At 32.2% G+C, this 24,570-nt stretch overlaps 1 protein-coding gene and 1 non-coding gene across 2 annotated transcripts; both read left to right on the top strand.

Moving 5' to 3' along the window:
- Window positions 1–10,773: 10,773 nt before the first annotated feature.
- On the top strand, window positions 10,774–10,847 carry TRNAI-UAU (transfer RNA isoleucine (anticodon UAU)). Its single transcript has one exon. It is a non-coding gene; the product is annotated as a tRNA-Ile (tRNA).
- A 3,353-nt stretch (window positions 10,848–14,200) lies between these two features.
- On the top strand, window positions 14,201–24,104 carry LOC132636441 (protein IQ-DOMAIN 10). The gene is made up of 5 exons (XM_060353308.1): window positions 14,201–14,388; window positions 15,824–15,982; window positions 19,358–19,585; window positions 21,115–21,228; window positions 23,658–24,104. The coding sequence occupies exons 1-5, from the start codon at window positions 14,314–14,316 to the stop codon at window positions 23,949–23,951; spliced, it is 870 nt and encodes a 289-aa protein (XP_060209291.1). The 5' UTR covers window positions 14,201–14,313; the 3' UTR covers window positions 23,952–24,104.
- Window positions 24,105–24,570: the final 466 nt, after the last annotated feature.

Raw genomic sequence — 24,570 nt, 5'->3', positions numbered from 1 at the left:
AGACCAATATGTTTCGAATAACAGATACAAATAGCAAAAAGAAAAAGGAGAATTTTAAAAAATATATAGCAATTAGAAAACATTTACAAGTGATTAGCCCAACAATTCTATATACAAGCAACTAGCCTAACAATCCTATTTAGTAGTTATTTTTTGAGTGGATGTGGTTGAAATTCGTTGGAAACACATGGAGAAGGCTACATGCAAAATTTGAGGAAGATTGGAGGTGATTTGCACTTATTTGGAGTCAAAATTCAAAGTTGAAATTGACCGAGTAAGCATCACTGCAACAATGTATATAACGTGTATGTCCTGTATATCACATATTTTCATGAAAATCACAGATACGTATTATCTGCGGATTTACATAGGAGATATACATAGATATACAAGTGATACATAGTATACGGGATAATATATGTAGATATACATTGTGCTTCAACTAGTCGTCTTCGATGCACCTGCTCAAATTTCGACCAGCAACCCTTCAAATCAATCCTAAATGAGATCAAAATTTAGTATAAGCTTCACACAAGTATTATCAACAAGATTTTTGAACACCCACTTCAAATTAAAATACTTTTCCGATTTCGCTTCTTAGATCGGAGAGCTTCAAGCTTAACATGGCGGATTTCAAAGTCTTTCAACCGTAACGAGTTCAGTGGATTTTCAATGGTGTTTAGTCCTAATGGTGGTGGTACTACTACGTGCTGGAGTAACGATGAAGAACTGTGTAAAAAAAAAATATAGATAAGGTAAAAAATTGATAGTTGAACCAAAATTGATAACAATTTTTGTTTGGATTGACACATGGTGTAAATTTCACATAAGAAAAAACAAAAAATAGAGTCATCAAGATCCTTATTGTCATATACCATTGGATTTTGCCTTTCAAAATGGCCCACCTTAGCCTCAACAAACTATCTGTGAGTAAAAGGAAACAAAACAAAATCGTGTGTCTGGAAGAGGGGCCAAGACAGGCAGCAAGCCACATTCAGTGGACCCCTTTAATGACACAATCTGTTTTGGTATTTATGGTGTCAAGATTTTGTTAGATATGCAAGATATACAAGGCAACAAGCATAACCAATATTGCATCTATGCACAAGATTCTCTTTTCTACCTACAATATATTCTCATATTTATGTCCTTATTCAAGTTTTTAAAAGTCCCATAACACAATTATTGAGACACTTCAATCCTTTATTCTGAGCTGCTAACTAATATTGGCAAATTTCTTTGCTTCATCTTTGGTAGTGTTTAGACTATTTTCCAGGAATGTTTTTTTTTTAAATAAAATTAATTTTAGAATATTTTTTCTGTGATGCATGTGAATTTGAGTACACATTTATAAAGCATAGAGGAGCCCGCGACTTTTTTAGTATGGAAAAAAAAAAACTAACACAAAAAAATAAAATAAAATTACATAAGTAGGTTTCACGCACGAAATTCGTGCGTGAAAGAGGGCAACAAATCCTGCCCCCTTTGTTCTTTGGCCAATTTTTTAAAAAATTGACGTTTTTTTCGTACTTTGACTGAAGATTAGTCATGTTTCAAAACGCCAAAATATCAATATTTTATATAGAACTTAATATTTTTTTTCGTACAATAATGTCGGCTCATTACATTAAGTACACCTAAACGTTTGGATCGTCGTTTTAGGGGTTCTAAAGTGCCCCGAAGTAAGTTTTATTTATTTGGAAACTTGTTAGTGTTATTTTGGTTCAACTTATATAGCAACAAAGATTCTAATTAATCATCATTGGGCGAAGGAGGGGACGAAGGAACCGGAGGACCTAGAGCCAGTTTGTCAATAGGTATTGGCTTTGTCAAGCTAGATGCACCGTTCCTCGGAGGAGAGAAAACAACCGGAAGATGTTCATCCGTGTCACATAGAAAATTCGAGCACGAGTTAACAAAGCCATTAATATTAATTAAACCTTTGATACCATACAACACCCTTTCATCTATCTTATAAAAGTTCATTATATTCTCTTTCTTTTTCTCTTGTTGTTCTTATTTTAGCAATGACAACAACAATTTCAGCTAAAAAACACTTAACTTAGAGGTTGAAGAGTTCAAACCAACTTCCATGGAGAAAAATGGAGTGCCTTCTCTTCCCCACTTAGCCATTTTTCAGCAAACTCTTCTCCTTGATTTCTTCCATTTTCACCCCTTCAACACACTTTGCTATAGAACATGATGTTTTAAATGTGGTTATTATTGTTGAATTTTTTATGGATTATTAACTCTAGAAATTAATAATAATAGACTTAAACAATCAAAGCAAATTTAAAACTTACTAATTTTTTTCTTATTGATGACTTCATCATAAGCTAACAATAAAAATTAACCGCATGAGTCAGAAATTTAAAAGAACTTAAATAACCCCTAATCTTCATCAGAATAAAAGTCCTCAATATCGTCCTTAAATATTGGCGGTTTCTTAAGACATATCTTTTTTCAGTAGATGTCAGTTCTCTACCGGTTGATGATGCTTGTTCTTCGGCCAACTTTAGCATGTAAAATCTACAACGTCTTGCGAGCATTTTGTTGTTTTCTTTTCTAATCCTTTGAACGGCAAGCTCGCAAGTTTCTGGACCTACTCGAGGCATGGTTATTGAGTACCTTGTTGGGATTGAAGCGTTGAGATTTTTCAAGTCACGAACAAGACATTCTGATTCGGCAAGCCGATGTGACCATTCTCGGGGTAAACGTCAATAATATTCTCGCGGATTTGAATATTTCACACTGCAGAAATCATCATTACGCTTTCTAAGAAGGTGGGGATTTAGCTCGTCTAGTTTGAAATCACTATTATCACTCGAAAAACTGCTATGATTTGAACTCTCATCATCACTGCTATTTGGTTCTTTTGGAAGGAGAAAAGATCAAGTTGCGTTTCTACTACTCGACATTGAATACGTTATAGTCTAATAACAAAAGAAAAGACTACTTATATAGTTGCAAACCCCCCATGTACCCTTAGTGGGGGGGGGGGGGGAGGGGTCTTTATGACCCTACCTACTTACTTTATATAAAAAAATATCAATCTTTATCGGACATCTCACAGTCCGAATCCCACTTGGATCTAAATCTTGTGCTACCATGTACACCATATTCTACCCTAGGGTAACGTATTTGCATCCGATTGTTCTCTTCGCGAAAACGGTTAAGAGCAAAATTAAACTCTTGTGGAGTTCCACGAGGCATTGACATAGCACATTTTTGTGGGTGTTTAAGCCCTACCGACGCTAACTTTTCCTCCAGTGTTGTAGCCTCCCTAACATGTCAATCCCACTCCACTCTCATTTCATTATTGTATTTTCGATTGAATCTGTTGTTAGGGTTATTTGAGTATTGAAAATCATCATCATCTAGTTCCTATATCCTACCCATTGCTTCGAATATGTTTCATGGGGTAAAATATGTAATAGAATCAAGATTACCAAATTGAGTGTAAAATGACATGATAACTTATTTTAATGTGAATGCTTCCAGAAATTGTCAATCATGTTATATATAGTACTTCATTATTTGACTGTTTTAATATGACTCTCACTTGTATTGCGCACCATTTTAATGTGCAATGTAAGTGTTGATTTGACAACACACCACGCATGACAATTTCAGGAATCTATGACACATAAAGGCTTGATTTGACAATACAATGCTGCATTAGTTGACAGTTTTAATATGACTCTCACTTGTATTGCGCACCATTTTAATGCGCAATGTAAGTGTTGATTTGACAACACACCACGCATGACAATTTAAGGAATCTATGACACATAAAGGCTTGATTTGACAATACAATGCTGCATTATTTGATAGTTTTAACATGACTCTCACTTGTATTGCGCACCCTTTTAATGCGCAATGTAAGTGTTGATTTGACAACACACCACGCATGACAATTTCAGGAATTTATGACACATGAAGGCTTAATTTGACAATACAATGCTACGTTATTTGATCATTTTAATATGTCTCTCACTTGTATTGCGCACCATTTTAATGCGCAATGTAAGTGTTGATTTGACAACACACCACGCATGACAATTTCAGGAATCTATTTAACATGTAGGCTTGGACGAGTGAAAAACTCATCAATTTCATAAGTCTAAGTCTTACAAGTCATTGAAAAAAAAATCAAAGTTCGTAGAAAAAATGTCTCAAAATGCTTCAACTGTTAGGGTTTCACTATTTTGGGATAGAGATATCGTTGAGGACAATTACTCCGTTCATTATAGTATCAAACCAAAAGCCCATGTTAAATTTTCAACAACTTTAAATTATGAAACAGTAGTCAGTTACATGCACAAAAGAATGAAAATTACACCCACTGAGTTTGGAATCTCAATAACAGGCAGATATTCATAAACAATATCAAACGTTGTAGTGCGTTATGGCATGCACAATATCAACGATGATTAATCTTTGAGTGATTATTTGGGATCGATGGAAGAATATAGTGATTTAGTATCCATTAATGTTCTTGAGATGTATGTTGAAAAGATACCTCGAGAAGAAGTCCCTCCAGTCCAGCCTATTCATGGTAACACTATTGGGGACTTTAGTTCTTATGGAGCCATTTTGAGTGGTCAAGCGTCGCTGGAAAATCTAAGCCAGCAATTTAATCAAGCTTACAATGAAAATTGGTAAATATGCATTTTTATATTATTATTGTGTGTAGTAGCACGTGTTTGTTGTATGAATTGGTAAATAATCATTTTTCAAATCTTTATAGGAACTATTCTCAAAACTCGCCAGTGGTACCAAGTATGGATGTTGGTGAATCCTCTCAGTTCGGTGGAGTTGATCATTCTCCACACCATGACAGTGCTTATGAACAACAGTAAGTTCATCACCTTGATATTAAATAATCCTCATATATATATATACACACACACGATGTTGGTATTTAGAATATGTTACTTTTCGTGTAGGAGGAGGAATGCACTTGATAATAAAGATTTTTCAAATTATTATGAGTCATCATTAAGTGATAACAATGAAATAGCTAATAATGCAGAGGTAACCGATGATGATGATGTTTAAGTTGGTATGACCAACAATATTCCTCAAAGCCAAAACTAACAAGAACCAATGCACCACCATCGATGGCGGAAAACCCAACTTCTCAAAGCCCAATTCAGTGGCATTCTAACAATATTCCTTATCTTGATAGCCTGCAAGGTCGTGATGATGCATTTGTCTTCACAAGAGAAGATGATCACAGTCGCCTAAAAAACTGGATTGAACCAAAGGATCTCAACAGAGATCAATGCTATCTTGCAAAAGGAATGTTGTCCGCATCCAAAAAGGCGTTGCAACGGGCTGTCAAAATTTATTGTTTTAAGGACATGAGGGAGTTTAAGGTTGATCAGTCAAACACAAAGATATGGAGGCTAGTTTATAGACGACGGTATCAAGGCTGTGAGTGATTGCTTCGGGGAAATGTTAAGCCTGATGGTATGTGTGGGCTATCACAAAATTCTGCCAAAAACACACTTGTGATATGGAAGACAATCAAGTAGATCATTATAATTTAGATACAAACATGATTGCTCAAGTGTTACTTAAAGACGTTGCTGAAACGCCAAGGTAACTTATCCTACCTAGTACATTATATGTCTTATATCAGTTAAAAGATCATTACTAAATGTTGTTTGTTTAAACTTGTGCAGGATCCCCATCAAAGATTGCATTATAAACGTTCAAACCGCATATGGTAAAACTATAAGCAACAAAAAGGGATTTCTCGGGCATAGACGCGCTTTTGAGATGATCTTTGGAAATTGGCATACCTCTTTTCAATCGCTGCCAAGGTATATCACGGCTCTACAACATTTTAATGTTGGTACTGTGTAGAGTGGCGGCTTATAGAGGGTAAAATTTTCAACTTCGTATTTTGGACATTCAAACCATGTATTGATGGGTTTGCTCACTGCCGGACAGTGATATCCATAGATGGCACGCATGTATATGGTGCATACGACATCAAGCTCCTAATTACATTAGGAATGGATGCCAATGGGTCAATATTCCCTCTTGCTTTCGCAATTGCAGCTAACGAGAGCAATAACACATGGGGGGTCTTTTTGACGCATTTGAAGACTCATGTTATTAAGGATCGTACGGGCATATGCGTGTTGTCTGATCGTCATAAAGGCATATTGCACTGTATGGATAATTTTTCGGGGTGGCAGCCTCCCCTTGTTTACAATCGCTATTGCTTAAGGCACTTGAAGGCAAATTTTCAATCAAAGTTTTACAATGGCACTCTAAACAAATTGATGTGGGCGGCTGCGATGGAGTATCAACAAAGAAAATAGGCTGCAAAAATGAATCTGATCAGGGCAGTTAGTGAACCCGCATACATTTGGTTGATGAAGCTCGAAATTAAAAAATGGACGCTTCATGCTGATGGTGGCAAAAGATGGGGCATGCTTACAACAAATAGCTCAGAGTCTTTCAACGGCTTGCTGAAATCTGCTCGGGGACTACCTGTCACCGTAATGGTGAGAATGACTTTTAAGCAGGTTGTGGAGCGATTTGTGCTTAGGATAAGGCAGGCCGGAGCGATATTAGCCAAAAGCGGGACATGGATGCCAAAGCCCTCCAATAAGATGGAGCATTATAGAAAAAAATGTGAGCTTCACCAAATGACCGAGTATGACCCTATTCAACGTGTATATGAAGTTATGACGAGTTATTACAACTGCAAGGATGGAAACGTGCATACCATTTATGAGGCAACAAGAACATGCACTTGTGGTAAGTGACAAACGTACCACATGCCGTGTTCTCATGCTGTAAAGTGCTTTGAGAGAATTAAAAAAATGGTAACAAGTTATGTGGCGGGGGAATACAAGGTCCACAGTTACGTTAGACCATATTCCGGCCAATTCCACCCACTTGGTAATGAAGCTTATTGACCAAATGAGCCGTTTTCGATGGTTGCTAACAAGGATTACATCAGGAAATTGGGCATTAACTCACGGAGTCATAGACCCAATCAAATGGATGTTAGTGAAAGAACTTACTCTCGCAAGTGCTCTACATGTATGCAATATGGCCATGACAAGCGTTCGCGTGGGCAACAAGTCCGTGGTGGTACAAGCACGTCTGGAAGTAATAGAGTCTCTAGAACTTGAAGATTGTACTGTTACTGTAATTTAGTATTATATTGCTTTGAATTAGTATTGTAATTTAATGGAATGAATTATTTTTGAATAAGTATAAACCTCTCGTATTGGATGAATTATTATTAAATAAAATATTTATATTTGTACATTCAAATATAATATTTAACCATAAAGATAACAAGTTTCCAAACAATAAAAAATACACATTACATTAAAAAAAAAGCGGATCATAGAAAAGGCATTGCAAAAACAAAAAAGATAAAAAAGAAAAATAACAACATAATATAAAAAATTAAAGGTAGATCAAAATATTTTTATTTGTACATTCGATTTGACTAAATAATAAAACACTTAGATCAAAACTCTATAAAATATGACACTTAAACTTAAAGAAGACAAGTTTTCAAACAAACAAAATTTACTTTGGGGCACTTTGGAACCCCTAAACGATGATCCAAACGTTTAGTTATACTTGATGTAATGAGCCGACATTATTATACGCAAAAAAAAGATATTAAGTCCTATATAAAATATTGATATTTCGGGCTTTGCCCAAAGTATGAAAAAAACGTGATTTTAATAGCTTAATAAAAAAAAATGTAGCCTATTTCACGTACAGAATTTGTGCGTGAAAGGACCAAACTAAAAAAGTTACAGTTTGATCCTTTCACGCGTGCATGAATACTAGTTTGGTATTTTATTTTATTTTGTGTTATTTTGGGTCCCCTTTTTTTTTTTTTTTTGTTGACTCACTTAAGTCGCGAATTCTAAAGCATCTATTACAAAATGAGAAAAGGAGGGAAGATGCGTTACACTAATATAATAGTCAGCTATAAGGCATTAGCAGTTAGCTAGGCTAAACAAGATTAGATATAATTCTTTTTCTAACATTTTTGACATTAAGCTTTTTAGCTGTGGAATTTTGCGTCAACTCTGATAGTAGCCTATTTATCAATCTATACTTAGTTGATCTACGGCTATTTTACTTTGCACATTCTAAACTTTTCTTCTAAGTCACATCATTAGGGCCACTTACAATTTGATACATGTTAGAAATGATATTTCTTTATCTCATTAAATGGACTCTTTAATCAAAATAAGCTATTATTTCAGCCAATTCACCAAAATAATACATTTTTTAAAAAATTTACAGAACTAGAATAAACGTATTTCACAGTAACGTATTAGATATTATTTTATTCAAAAAATTCAATAGACAAAAAAGTTAAAGATTAATGGTGTTAAAGGGTAATTCGTTACTGTGAGTAACGTTTTATGCTTAATACGTTACTGTGAGTAACGACTCTAAAGAATACAAAATCTGACATTGATTGATCTTAAAGTCGTAACTCGGAGTTACAACTTGAGGCTAAAACGTAACTGACAGTAACGTTTCTACAGAATCCAGGCACGAGCAATTAAATCCTGCAAAGAATTCTTCAAATTACGAACCCTTCTGATTGATGTAATTATAAAACTTTACCGACAATCTTGATTACCCTTAAAAAAAAGTATCGATTAGCCTTACAAAAAGATACTAATTAGCCTTAAAAAATTTGATTAGGATTAAAAAAAATTGATTAGCCTTATAAAAAAAGTATTGATTAGCCAAGTAAAGTAGCAGTTTTTCAATTTCAAAACAACACCAGCAGTGGGAAATTATATGAGCAGAAGTTGGTTAATTCTCCCTTTCAACATTTTCTTATACATTTTAAAGTGCAAGATGGTTAAGACCCTAAAGAAATTAAAGATACAATGTCGTAAGTTTACAACAATAACTACTAGTAATTAATGCTTATATATCACAATCTTTTCATATATGAAAATTAAGAAGCAACCATCTTTCATATCTACTGCTTAACGAAAAATACTCCATCTTCTAGAAGCAAAACAACAGCTAAATTTGGTCTCTTAATTCACTGCGCTGGAACTAAATTTGTATAAAGCAAAACGGTAGCTAAGAATGGTTTCCATCAAGTTGTAGACTAAGAGACCTTAGTGAATCATATATACTCCATAAAATAAAGCATTCAAATCAGCTAGGATAAAATAAAGAACTCAAATCAGTGGAACATTGAAACCATTAATTAAACATAAAACGTTACTCACAGTAACGTATTAACCATAAAACGTTACTCACAGTAACGAATTATCCTTTAACACCGTTAACCTTTAACTTTTTTGCCCGTTGAATTTTTTGAATAAAATAATGCATAGTATGTTACTGCGGAATACGCTTATTCTACTTTTGTAAATTTTCAAAAGAATATATTATTTTGGTGAATTGGCTGAAATAATGGCTTACTTTGGTAAAAAATTCCATTAAATGACAAAGAGTTTAACTTTCTCTATATTGATAATGTATAAAAAAATTATTATTGGATCACATAAAAGATAATTTTGAATAATCGCCAATAATAAATGTAATTAGCAATTTGTAATTTAGATATATTATTTGCTACAGCAAGTTCAAATACACTAATAATGTTCCAACTCTTTACGTCGTCGTCAACTCGTCATATATACTACTGCTAGGTGCAAATATTGGGAGTAACTAATTGGTTCCCGTCATGAATTCCAGTAACAAATTTATACAAATCTAACGACCTTTTAACTTGAAATAAGGAGAAGAAGTACTTAAAAAAAAAAAAAAAATCTGTCCTAGCATAAGAAGTTTTACTAATTAAAAATTAAATGTGTTTATTCACAAATCTCATTGATCAGAATTATGATTTTGCAATTGTTGGGCCTAAAGCACAATTCATCTTTGTTGGTATACAATGTTGACGTCGAAAAAAAGTACTACTATATATTGAACTTTTTGGAAACGATAGCTTTCATCATTTTAAGACAAAGGCCAATATTTTAGAGCAAATTAAACTTAAAAATTAAATCAAACGAAATAGAATACAAGACTATTCAGCTAAAGTGTAATTTTGTGAAGCTTCATAGCTATGTATATCTTAAAGCTCAAAAATATTAACGGCTGTAGTGTTTTACCAAACCCTTGAGAAAAAATAGTACTCCCTCCGTTCAAAAAAGATTGTCTTAGTTTGACTTTGCACGGAATTTAAGAAATAAATAAAGACTTTTGAAATGTGTGGTTCAAAACTAGCCTTAGATATTTGTGTTGTTGTAAATCATTTCATAAAATTATATTGTTTCTAAATATAAAAATGTGTCAATCTTTTTGGGACAAACTAACGAGGAAAGTCAGACAATCTTTTGAGTACCACTAGTTCGAATTGATTTTTTATGGATCTTTACACAAATAGTCGACCGTATTTACTGTTTACTTTTTCTAGTCATTATATATAAATCATGTACTACGGTTATAAACATATTACATATCCGCCTGCTATTTTTAATTTAAGCCACTGAGTGTGTGACTATGTAGATTTTTTTCTTGGTTTTCCAACCCCTGGATAGGACTGACTCAAATATTTTGGGTATCTTCTAGTACGTACAATATACTTCTTTGGAAAATCAATTTGAAAAGCTTCAAAAGAGGAATTTTTGTGAGCCTACGTACGGATTCCTGCCATCTACGGATGCATAGGTCATAACTTTTCATCCCTAAAATAAGTTAAATAAAGTATATGACAACCTGACAACATCTTAAGGTCCCGTAGCTCAGTTGGTTAGAGCGTTGGTCTTATGAGCCGAAGGTCGCGGGTTCGAGCCCCGCCGGGACCATATCTTCCTGATGCTATAAAGGATCTCTTTTTATTAACCTTTTGTTATTTTTCTGTACATCGATTATCTTATTATTTATTTTTTTGTTAGTAGTTCCTGTGCATTTTATGCTGGCCAAAATTTAACTAACCATAACTTTTGTCAAAGATATGAATAGATACTTGCATATTTTTATAGATACTCAACTAACCAAACCACCAGCCAAAAGCTAATGGCATAATATTTACCATATTAACCTTTTGTTATTTTTCTGTACATCGATTATCTTATTATTATTTTTTTTGTTAGTAGTTACTGTGCATTTTTATGCTTTCTTTGTTGTTTTACTTGGGCTCTTCACTTTTGTATTTCGTTTTCCGAACTATTTTTCCTTGAGCCGAGGGTCTATCGGAAACAACTTCTCTACATCCCAAGGTAAGGGTAATTAAGGTCAACGTACACTCCAACCTCCCTAGATCTTACTTGTGAGATTACACTGAATATGTTGTTGTTCATCAACTATTGTAGTTCTTTGTTCTTTTTTCTCCTTGCTGGCCAAAATTTAACTAACCATAACTTTTGTCAAAGATATGAATAGATACTTGCATATTTTTATAGATACTCAACTAACCAAACCACCAGCCAAAAGCTAATGGCATAATATTTACCATATTAACCTTTTGTTATTTTTCTGTACATCGATTATCTTTTTTTTTTTTTTTTTTTTTTTTGTTGTTGTTTTTAGTAGTTACTGTGCATTTTTATGCTTTCTTTGTTGTTTTACTTGGGCTCTTCACTTTTGTATTTCATTTTCCGAACTATTTTTCCTTGAGCCGAGGGTCTATCGGAAACAATTTCTCTACCTCCCAATGTAAGGGTAATTAAGGTCAGCGTACACTCTACCCTCCCTAGATCGTACTTGTGAGATTACACTAAATATGTTGTTGTTATTCATCAACTATTGTAGTTCTTTGTTTTTTTTCTCCTTGCTGGCCAAAATTTAACTAACCATAACTTTTGTCAAAGATATGAATAGATACTTGCATATTTTTATAGATACTCAACTAACCAAACCACTAGCCAAAAGCTAATGGCATAATATTTACCACATGCAGTCAACAAAAACAAGTTCCCCTTTTCCCAATAGACAAATATTAGCTCCATATATTTTATAGCTAATAAATTATAAGAAAATGGAAGAGATAAACCGAAGCTAAGTTTTATTTGACAGAGGAAATTCCAGCTAAAGACGTGCTTATACGTAGAGGAATCGAGAATTGTACGATATCTGACTGACTAAGTTAGAGAAAATGGCAAAATTAATCTCTTATGTTTCGGATAGTTTCAAATTGGTCTTTCAATGTAAACCTGAGTTGTTTGGTTCTTTAAGTTTGTCAAAGTGAACAATTTTAGTGTTCATCAAACATAAAACAAATTCTGGTTATAAGATTTTATAGAATCGTGATTTGTTTTTTTAACCAAAACTCCCGTCAAATCTCAAAAGTATATCAAAAACCAAAAAGAAATAAATTAAGTATAGAACGCACCTAGAAAAGACTTGCACGCTCTAGAAATAGATCAAAAATCAAAAGTGCTCACTTTTGACAAACTTTAAGGACCAAAACTGTTCAAGAATATACGGGATCATTTTGGATCTGCCTCAAACGTAAGGGATCATTTTTGTCATTTTCTCGACTAATTTATGAGCATAAGAAGAATGTGCTTTGATCCAATCAATTTCAATAAAAAATTATTATTATTATTATTATTATTATTAATAATAATAATTTTTTAATAATAATGATAATTCTTTATTGAAATTGATTGGATCAAAGCACCTACATTGTGGAAAAGAATGTGGCAACCCCTGCCAAATTGACTGCTTAACTTTCAAAAAGTTACACGCCACCCTCGCTTCTCCACCTAAATTCCTTCTAGTTGGCATGTTGTTTAGTGACAAAAGTACATAGCATTTCTTTCTACTTATATCTTTCTCCTATTTACATTTGGGCCTGTTTGGAAAGCCACCCAGGTAATTGGAATTGAGTGTAATTGAGTGTAATTAAACAGTTTAACCTGTTTGTTTGACCAAGTAATTACACAGTTAGATGGGAATTGGGTGTAATTGAGAGGGTGTAATTATACTCTCCAATTCTCAAGGGAGGATTGAGAATTGGGTGTAATTACACCCTGTAATTACAGGGCTACTTCTTAGTTTGTTTCTTTTTTGTTTATTTTAAGTTCTATTTATTTTTAATTTATATTTTTATTTCTATTATTTTAACTTTTGATTTTTAATTTATCATTTCTTTCTATTATTTTAATTCCTTTTTTATTTTTACTTTGTGACTATTTTTATTTTTTAAAATGTAAGTTTCTTTTTATATTATTTAGTTTTCATTTCCTTTCTTCTCACTCCCAACCTTTTACTTCTTGTGGTTCCATGTAATTGCTCGTATTTTTTTTTTTGTAATATTTTATTCATTTAGCATAACTGTGTTATTATTCTAATTTTTGAAACTACACCTCTTGATATTAGAAAGAATGAGTCATTAACAAACTTGACATATAACGAGTGACGTTATTAAAGTAGAATTTCGTTGTAAATGAGGTTATAGACTTATATTTTCCTTTCTTTTGAATTATTTACTTAAGTTACGTTGGGACTTACTTATGTAATGTTAGAATTTGACATAAGAGTTTTATGTTAAACTTTTTCTTTTGGATTTTGAATTTAGGTCATATTTTCAATTTTAAGTTATTTGCTTTAATATTACATGTTGTTTTATTTCCAGTTACATTTGATGGATTCTTGTCAAACATTTGAATAATGTTATGGCATTATATTTATAATTTTCTTTTTGTCAAACATCCAATCCATGACGTTCTCACAAAAAAAGTCTTCTTTTAACTTTTATAATTAATTAAAATTAAATATTATTAATTTGAAAAATATATATCAATTATTTTTTACAATATGTTACAAATATATGATTATTAATTAATATATTTCAAGAAACAATGTGTTATTAAATAACTAATTTAATATTATTTATAGAGGAAAATATTTTTCAAATATTAATTTTAAATTTTTTATAATTAAATTTTATTTTAAAATTAATTTAACTGTGTAATTACATTTGTGCAACCAAACAATACTCTTGTAATTACAATGTAATTACATTATGACAAACAAACAGGTCGTTGTAATTACACAACTGTGTAATTACTAGGCTGTGTAATTACTACCCTAGTAATTACACCAATTCCAATTACCAGGTGGCTTTCCAAACAAGCCTTAAAGTTTAAAAAAGCAAAGAAAAGAAAAGATCACCTACCTCCTTTTTATTTCAGTACTTCCATAACAGCTTCACAATAAAAAATTAAACACAACCATAGATCTCTATTACGTGCTTATAACTTATAAAGTTCTCAGGTATGGAACTATTTGCTTTATGTTCTGAATTTTGATCATTCAATATATACCATGGGTTCAGGTTTTTGCTTGAAGAGTATTATTGGGCTAAAGAGGAACAAACGACGTAAATCCAAACACCTCAAGGTACATTTCTCTTTATTGTTGGCAGTAACGTATACAAGATTTTATATAAACTGTTTAGCTCTATCATTACAACTCGGCTTATATGTGAGTTTGAATCCAGGACTATTGGTTTTGATTCTTTATGTTCCCTCACAAATTGATATTTGCTTTGTATTATTTAATTTTCAAGTAACATTAACCTAAGAAAATATGTATACACGCATATCTATAATAAATTTTCTCCGAAACAGTATCAAATGACATTCCTTCATAAAGGATGTCTCTGCCCCTGCGTATTGTCATACATTATTGAGCAAATGTAACGGCAAATCTAGACTTTGGCACCAAGTGTGAGTCCGGTGGCAGATCTTGAATTTCAAGAAGATCGGTGCACCATGGATGACAGGAATGAGACAAGTCATGGGTGCAGGATGTTGGACATGTAATTTTAGCATTTGTTAAGCTAACGCTTGAGAGTTGTAGGTGATGAGAAAGGAGTTAGACAAGAAATTATATGGAAAGATGCCAATTTTTTAACGAGTTTAGTGATTAATTATACAACTTTATGTAGCATAACAAGCCAATGATTTACAACTTACAAATGATAAATCAAAATAGATAAAAATAGAAGTCTAATACATTTAATATATATAATTTTTTCTTTATACTAGATCATATAGAATTAAATTTTCAGTAAAAAGGAATAGCGAACTTAGCAAAATGAGAAAAAGAAAACAGAAAATAAAGAAATAAGAGGGAATAACATATGTAACTTGGAAAATGACAAAAAGAAAAATGAATAATAGGTGGGGGAAAACGAAAGAAAGAAATGAAAAAGAATGAATGGCAAATAAGAAAAAGTTAAAACAAAATGAACATTGGTTCTCGAATATAGAATGCCAGATCTAAATGTAACAATCTCTTCGTTAATTCTTTAACCAAAGTATAGTAAAACACTTCTATTTTGATGAGTTCCCAATAAGACATTGGTCAGATACTTAGCATACAACACAGGGCCCACGGGCAGCGAATATATGCGGAGTATAGATATGTAATAAGTAAAAATCTACTGGAATTTCAGCAAATATCATATTTGAACTCATAATTTTAACGTTAAAATGAATTTCATGTTGAAATTCGTAAAATTGAAGTCATTATATTTATATTCGAGCTCAGGAAATATCATATCTGAACTTAATTTTAACGTTAAAATGAATTTAATGTTGAAAATCGTAAAATTGAAGCCATTAAATTTATAATCGAGATCCGTTTCTGTATACGCTAAGCATTCATAGTTTGGTGGAGGAAGCGTAAGGTCATATGAACCATAATCGTAACGATAAATCTGCCACAAAGTGTGACCATGCACACTATGTTTTCGACTCGTACTATATATATTTGTTCTTGAACAAAATTTACATAAAATAAGACTTAGATTAATATTTGACATTTGCAGGATGCCAGCGCATCAGATGAGCCAAAGGAAGGAGTTAATGCTAGTGGTAAAGACGCTAATTATTCAAATGGAACCTCTTCAAGAAAGATCGTTCGCAAGACTAAATTAACTGAGAATACTGCTGCTATTAGAATTCAGACTGCCTTCAGAGCTCATTTGGTAATTTTTTTTTTTTTTTTGTCAACTAACTCATATTAATGCTAAATCATTAAACTTTTAAGAGTTTTAGATATATATATTGTTTTAACACTTTAACAGTGGTTAAGCGATTAATGTGTATAACTAGGGGTGTCAATGATACGGTTGAGTTATTTTATAAAATTTATACCATATCAATTTTTCGGTTATTTGATTTTGTAGAACCAAAACTAGACTTTTCAAAACCGTCCCATCATCTCGGTTTCTCTTCAGTATCGGTACGGTTCAGTTAATTTTTCATTTTTTTTTAGAAAAAGAACATTATGTTATAGTCACTAGTAACAGTTAAAGACATGATATCATGCATACTTCTATAGGACTTTGACAAAAACTCTCTAGAATTTTTACTGTTTCAAGGGTGATGAATCAAGAAAACATGAAAGACAACAAGAATAAAGATTGATCCCACTATTTTACAATGTTGTGTAAAACAATGTTAAGTAAAGACAAAAGGTATAATTTAGACGGGGGTAAATATCAATCAACATGGGAATCAAGAACGTAGTCTACTAAGATTATCCAATAAGATAAATTTAGAATCATACAAGAAGAAAGATATCGTTGGAATACCTTATAGTTTACAAGCTAGTTACTACTCGAGATGCTAGAACTAATTTAATTTCAATAGTAGTAGTACAATAGGTTCAGAGTTGGAACTTTATGTGTTAATTATGTTTTCATCATCGTGAACCCAAGGTGAAATTTTTAATATTTTATTATATTTACACGTATAAACTTATTCGGTACGGTTAGGTATTTTTTCGGTTTAATTTTATAAAATTAAAAACCAACCTAATTATTCGGTACGGTAATAAATTTATATAAAAACCGTCGATTTTATTAAAAAAAAAACCTAAAAATTGATTCGGTACGGTACGGTTCGATCGGTTAAGCTGGTTTTTTTAAAATCATTGACACCCCTATGTATAACAAAGACACTTATTACATTCATCAATTTGGTACAAATTACCAATGTTGAGTCAGAGGCGGACCCACGATTTTGACGCAAAGGGGGCACCAATGACCACTGCCTTAATATAAATATGTCACTTATTATGTGAAATAAACTCAACCAAAAATAGAAATAAAGGTGCTGCAAGTGAGACTCGAACCTAGGTGTCATATAAGGACCTAAAGGCACAACAACCAAATGCACCAAAGCAATGGATATTTGTTAGGGATCCTTTTAATACATATACATTCTTTAAGGTATATATGTACAGGGTATTCCCGAGGTTAGGGGGGACACGTGACCCCCTCCTAATAGGGCGGGTCCACCCCTGTGTTGAGTATTTTGTTTTGGGATAATAGCATAATTGGTCCCCCAATTATTAGTAATTTTGATATTTTTTGATATATCGTTGAGCACATATAATTAAGCTTCAACTAAGAGGGTGTTTGACTAAGCTTATAAGCTGGTTAAATGAGTTTATAAGCACTTTCTAACTTATTTACGCGTTTGGTAAACACTAAAAGTGCTTATAAGTCAAAATAAGCTATAAGTCATAAGTTGGTCACCCCCAACTTATGAATTTACAGTTTATAAACACTTTTAGTTTGAGCAAATCTTTTACGATTTTATCCCTAATATTTTTATATAATCTTCAAAATCCGTTACTTTAAAATAAAATTCCTGACACTCCCCATGATTTCACTCCCACAAATGTTCTTCCAAACTTAAAATTTGCTCCATATCTTTAATGGTAACAACAATTTTGCAGTTCTTCATGGCGTTATGTGGGGTAACAGATTTCTCTCTAATTTATTTTTAGTTCTTCAAGTTCCACGACCAAGCATGGAACCCTTATTCAACTTGACATCAATATCGTTGATTTGTTGCTTTTGTAAAACATGAAACCTTCTCCCACTACTCTATATTCTAAGATATTTATTATCCAACTTGACATCAATATTTTGTGTACTATTTAAGTATGTTTTTACTAGAATAAATTAGTCAAATAGTTAATTATTATGTTATAGCTTATGATTATATTTTAGCTTACAGTAAAATAATTTATATTTATAAAAAATAATGTTGTTTAATTATTTTTTATTAAAATAAATAAGACATAAATTATTTTGTATTTGAATTAAACTGAATTTTAAAATCTTGTAAGAATCGCATCGTTATTAGTGTAAATAACTTTAAGGACATTTAAGTCATTTTAATAAAAAAAATGTGTATTAGCACCTTTTTGCCAAACACTTCAGTTGCTTATTATCAGTTTCAGCACTTTTATTAAATACGTAATTCAATTTATTAAATCAGCTTCAGCACTTAAAAATACTTATCATCACTTAATGTTTATCAGCTACTTTAAATCAGCTAAGCCAAACGTACTCTAATAGTAGTGTGCTCTTTTAATCCATATACTTGTGAATTTTCTTAGTTAATAAATTATTAACTATTAAACTATTTAATCAGGGCCGGCTAGAGAGTAAGGCCTCTAAGGCCATTGCCTTAGGCCCCCAAATTTTGGGGGGCCCATTTTCTAATTATAGCATGTGTATATGTTATTTTTTAAAAAAATAAATATTAAAAGGTGTAGTGTAAAAACTATGAAATATTTATTCCCTCCATTTCATAATAATTAGTATTTTTCATTTCTCGAGAGTCAATTTGATTAATATTCGAAACTAAATTAAATTTGATTAATTCAATATGTTAAAAGTTAGATATTCAAAAACTACACGAAAAGTACGTAAGCTGCAATTTTTCTCATATCAATATAATAAAAAAAATATCTTTAAAATGTTGATCAAAATGTATACGATTTGACTCTTTAGAAACGAAACATGACAAGTATGTTAGGATGGAACGAGTATATATATATATATATTTTTTTTTAAAATTATGATTGATTCGTTGATTTTTTTTAAAACTCATTTAGACCTTCTCATTACCTCTGAATATAGATCTTTTTAAGTCATCTACATTTTGAATTGGAATAAGTGACACAAAATAAATTAAGGTCTCATATTGCAGTTTGGCTTTAGGCCACCAAATTTGTTGAGCTGCCCCTGTATTTAATCACCTATGTATTATATTAAACTTATATGTTTACCCCATAGTTTGACGATAATTAGTTCAAAATTGTGTAAGTGCAGGTATTTCCTATATGACTGGACCAAAATCACATATTTGACTTAATTCAATATCAAACGGGCTTATTCAAATATCACAATAACCAAAATCAAAACTAATTAATAGTTGGGGAACCAAAAGTGCAATTATATATTTTTTTCCTCCTTCAATTAGGTCCAGTTATTTCCTAGTCCTAACTATAAACATTTTTTTTTGGGGGTTTAACTATAAACTTTACATGAATTGTGTAGGCCAAAAAAACTCTTCGACGTGTAAGGGGTGCAGTGAGATTCCAAGGTGTAATTGAAGGGCTAAGTGTAAATAACCAAATAGCAGGGACTTTGAAGCAAATACATTGTTGGAGCAAAATACAATCAGAGATCAGAGCAAGACGACTGAATATGGTGACACAAGGTCGCAATAAGCAGAAGAAAATTCAAAATCAACAAAAACTGGACGCTAAGCTTCACGAGCTTGAGGTATACCTACCGACTATTGTGCAGTAAAAACTTATCCGTATCGAATGTTTACACCTAAATAGTAATATAAGTAATGTCTTTTATGTGTATTTATTATTTAACCATGATTAAGTGATATGCATCTTATTTTAATTTTTAAGTAACTAAGATTAAGATGATTTGTTGTGAAACATGATACAAATAAGTATTTACCCCTACCATCATCATCAATCTTTTTCGCTTATTATTCATGCAAAAAATTGTGGCGTAATAGTTAGAGTTGTCGTCGTATCATCAAGAGTTCATGGGTTCAAACTGCGGAACCAATCTTTCTTGAATTATGCGCGCATTAGAGCTTTCGTGTATCAATTTTTTTTTTCATGATTATCGAGCGAGACAAAATATTTACTCTCATTTATAAAATTCGCCCCTTGTATAATTACACTGCAGTTGTTATGTACGTTGTATATCTTCTTGATATACAATTCATATTTTGTATACCTTAATAGTAAGAATAATTGAATCGCATTGTTTATATATACTGAAGGTATACAACTTGCAATAGATACTTTGGAAGTACTTTTCCTAAGTATAGAGAATGATAGTTTTTCAAATGAGTATTTCGTGTAATTTGTTTGATCGCCTAGGCACACTGCATTAATGTCTCTTTTTCAACCATGCTTTACTTAATAATTTTTTTAATTAATAATTTTTTTAATATAAAGTCTAATGTATTTTTATAGATTTTTTAAAAGATTTGTAACTTGTGAGTTAAAATAAAAGGAATTGTTTCATGAAAACAGCTTGTAACTAAAGACATTCGTCAACTTCAATTTTGTTTTCCATTTTTTGCAAAAGAATGTTTCAGAATATTAAACTTAACACCATTTCCAAGAATTAAACTTTCACAAAGTTGCACAAACAAACTACTACTAATAATTCTATTGCCCCATTTAAGGCACGAAAAGACAGAATAGTAGTACAACCACGAACAAAATAAAAACATCATTACAATAATTGATATGGTTGTACAATGTCTATGGCATATATCAATCACTTACTTTTGAATTATGTGGCTGTTTCTTAGTAAGCTTACTTGGTTTCTCTTGGATCTTTTTGGGGTAGTTCTTTTCCTTTCTTTTTCGTAATATCATTGTTAATTAGGGAGATATTTGTTAACCTACTTTGTTTTTCAAGAGGCATCATATCCATTGCAGATCCCATTAAACCATTCAATATTCGGAGCTCATTGATCTGATTAATTTTAATTCACATCCGATATGTGCACTGAGGAAGATAATGCGCTTCTTGTCGAAAAGTTTTTTATTTCCATTGCTCAAACACGAGACACATTTGACTGAATGTGGAAGAACCCAACCATCAAATAAACACAAAATAACAAACTAATTTCTGTCAGCCTATTGAAAGTTTATCTTATTCGTTTTTTTAATCGTGGCGCCTGCATCAGTTTGCGCACCTCAACTATTCTACCGAAGTTAAATAGTTGCTTGTGGAGATGGTCACCTAATTTTGGTTTGATAAATATATAGGTGGAATGGAGCAGTAGTGCTGAAACCATAGAAGAAATACTCCAGAAGTTACAACAGAAAGAAGAAGCTGCAGTTAAGAGGGAGAGGGCAATGGCTTATGCTTTTTCTCATCAGGCAAGTTAGCTGCGTGCGACCCTCTTTTTTTTTTTTTTGTTTCTTTTCTTTGGATGGTTAGGACACTTAGAGGTGTCAATATGGGCTGACCCAACCCAACCCAGCCCTAAAGGGTCAAAGAATTAACGGAAAAGGGCTAAATATACCCCTGTACTATTGAAAAAGGATCAAATATACCTTTCGTTATACTTTGGGTCCAAACATACCTTTGCCATTATACTTTAAGCCCAAATATATACCTTTCATTATATTTTGGGTTCAACTATACCCCTCATTTTAACGGAGAGACATGCGTCATAATTTTATATTTAAATCATCCTCTAATTAATTAAAATTCAAACCCATAACCCAAAATCAAATTAGAAGACCCATATCCACGATATCCAATTAAAATGAAAGCTTGCTCCCTCCTCCTTCAGATTCCTCCATGGCTAGCTAAGAAGAACATCAACAACATGATTCAGAGATGTTAACTAGTCAATTCACTCTCTCAAATAGTACTGATCTTAGTAGTAGAAGTGAAATCACTCTCCCAAATTTTCTTCTAATTTGATGAACCTTGTTGAATATGCTCTTAGGTTAAGAGCAGAATTGACTGAAATGGCAAAAATCCATCTTATTCAAAAGAAAATTCAAGTCCTAAATATTCCTCCATCATTAATTCCGTTTTAATTCCATCGAATAATTCATCGGACAATATGGTCCTAAATCCAAGTGTTTTGGAGAATAATCACATGATTAATTGATTTACTAAAGTGTCGAATGTTGATAAGTCAAAATACTCACTTCCGTCATTAATTTCAGTTAAACCTGAGAATTCACCCTTTGATCAGCAAATTGATATAATTTTCAGTTATGATTTCTCATAATTGATACGGGGTATGGGTATGGGTCTTCTAACTAGATATCAAGTTATGAGTTGCATTTTAATTAATTAGGAGATGATTTAAATAGCCCAATAGAACGATGATACGTGTCACTCCGTTAAAATAAGGGGTATATTTGAACCCAAAATATAACGAAGGGTATATTTGACCCTAAAGTATAACGGCAGGGGTATGTTTGGACCCAAAGTATAACGAAGGGTATATTTGGCACTTTTCGAAGAATTAAATGGCCTAGGACAGGCTGACCCTTTTAATTGAAGGGCCTGCAAAATGGCAGCCCAACCCAGCCCTAAGCGGGCCGTGGGTTAGGACGGGCCAACCCTTTAATTTTTTTGGTCTTTCGAAATAACATTTTTCTGAGTGATTTTTGGTACAATTTGAACATGAAACTTTTGCAATATAAAATAGAATCTTCTACAACCCATTCTTGCGCAAATTCATATCATAGAAGAAAAAATTTAAGAGAACAAATATAAATTATTATTTTTGATCACTAATTCAGATCACGTTCAAAAGAAATTAAAAATAATATAAATTCTAAGACTAAAAAGTATTACTCTAGTTTCTAGTTTACTACTTAGTAGTAAGTACATTCTTTTTTTCTTATTACTTTTTATCTTTTTGTTTAATTTACTTATATTTTTTTTTTAAATAATAATTTATTATTCTTTTCTGGCCTCAGCCCAACCCTTGAGACCGGCGGGCCAAAAGAAGCTAGGCTTTTGAGCCTCACTTCTATATGGGCCAAAGAAATCCTAACCAACCCTACTTAAATAAAGGGTTGGGTTGGGCCGGCCTCGCGGGCCAAGCCCATATTGACAACTCTAAGTACACTAGAGACAATGTGTTAGTTGTCTGCCCTGATTTTCTTTATCATATTTAAGTTTATTTATTTATTTTCTTATCTATTAAAAGAAGGACAACATATTTATCATAATTGATTTTTATTTTTCTAATTATAGGGAATATAAATCTTCCATTGTTGGCCTTTTGCTTTTTGTTAAAAAAAGATTATGGACTCTTATAAATTGCTCCACTAGGTAGACCGGTTATTGGGACTAGGATATTAATTTCGGGATAAAATTTGAGATTATGGCTATTAACTAATTTCAGTATAAATTTTATACCAAGATTTTGGTCTTAGCTATCCCACATTGGATGTGGAATAACAATTCCAAGATTATAATCCTGAAATTGTTAATCCCTAGATCTCTATTTGGAACCAAACGATCCCTTTAGAGTTAGAGTGTTCATTTTAGGGATGGAACTTGTGAGACATGTTTTAACCGTCACTTGTATGAACTTCTTTAAGAGTAAACTTTATGAAATTATTTTTTAGATATTTTTTGCACTCTCTTTAATAAGTATAATTCTAGAAATAGTGGATTTTTCAGTCCGTAGATGCTAGTCAATTGACTGAATCACATTAACCTTGCGTGTCTCCTTTAGTTATATTTCTATCATTTATCGTCATCCAAAATATGATTTGTTAGTTTTCGCATGATACTTGGTCATTCAATCCTAACGCTATACACGTTTCAGTGGAGAGCCAATTCGAATCAGTATTTCGGACAAGCATATTATGATCTTGGCAAGGAGAGCTGGGGATGGAGTTGGATGGAGCGTTGGGTCGCAATTCGACCATGGGAGACCAGAGTTCAAACAAATCCTATTAATTCAAAAGTCTCTCACAACCACCAAATTACCAAGATAACTAAGCCTACAAACTTGGGACCTATGAAACTAGTTGTCTCAATTAAAAATCCAACCATTTCAAATGGAAAAGAATCTACAAAAGGAAGAAAGTTGTCCAACTCACAAGAGGCTGATATTTGATTTGACAAACCCATCCCATTTTCTACTTGAATATATATTATTTTGGTTGATTGACATGTTTATTTTTTTGGCATTGTATATTTTAATGTGATTGTGGAGTTGTGGCTTTGAACTTTTCCTGTTTAAAATATAAGAAAGAATTGGTATCAATGATGCACTGGGTGATGGAAACTTTTGTCTTTGTGTTGTTTTATGTTATTCAATATTCATATTGGTTGAATGTATTACACTAAATTTTTTTTTTAATGCTCAAACAGTAACAACATAAGGGTTGAGTCAACTGTGAAAAGATAGCTTTCTTTGGATTATATTTTTAGTTGGGTACGAACTTCATTAAAGAAATATAACCACAGTAAGCTCCAAGTGATGACTCCATTGACCATTATACATATTGCAGAATTTCTGTTTCTTTAACTGTCCATTTTAATACCAGATGACATCCAAGCACTTCAACAACATTAATCTCACTATTTTAGCAATCATTCTTATCATACGAAGAATAACCATGGTGTGTGCGCACCTCGATTAATTTTACGGGGTACCTGCTTCCTTTAGATTAATTATCAAGAGGTGTAATAAAATAGTTGTCATCCTTTCATTCTTAACAAGAGATTCTAGA

The sequence above is a fragment of the Lycium barbarum genome, chromosome 4 (genome assembly GCF_019175385.1).
Source record: "Lycium barbarum isolate Lr01 chromosome 4, ASM1917538v2, whole genome shotgun sequence".
Taxonomy (NCBI): Eukaryota; Viridiplantae; Streptophyta; class Magnoliopsida; order Solanales; family Solanaceae; genus Lycium; species Lycium barbarum.
Note: the sequence above shows the minus strand (reverse complement) of the source record. Positions and strands in the feature narration are given on the sequence as shown.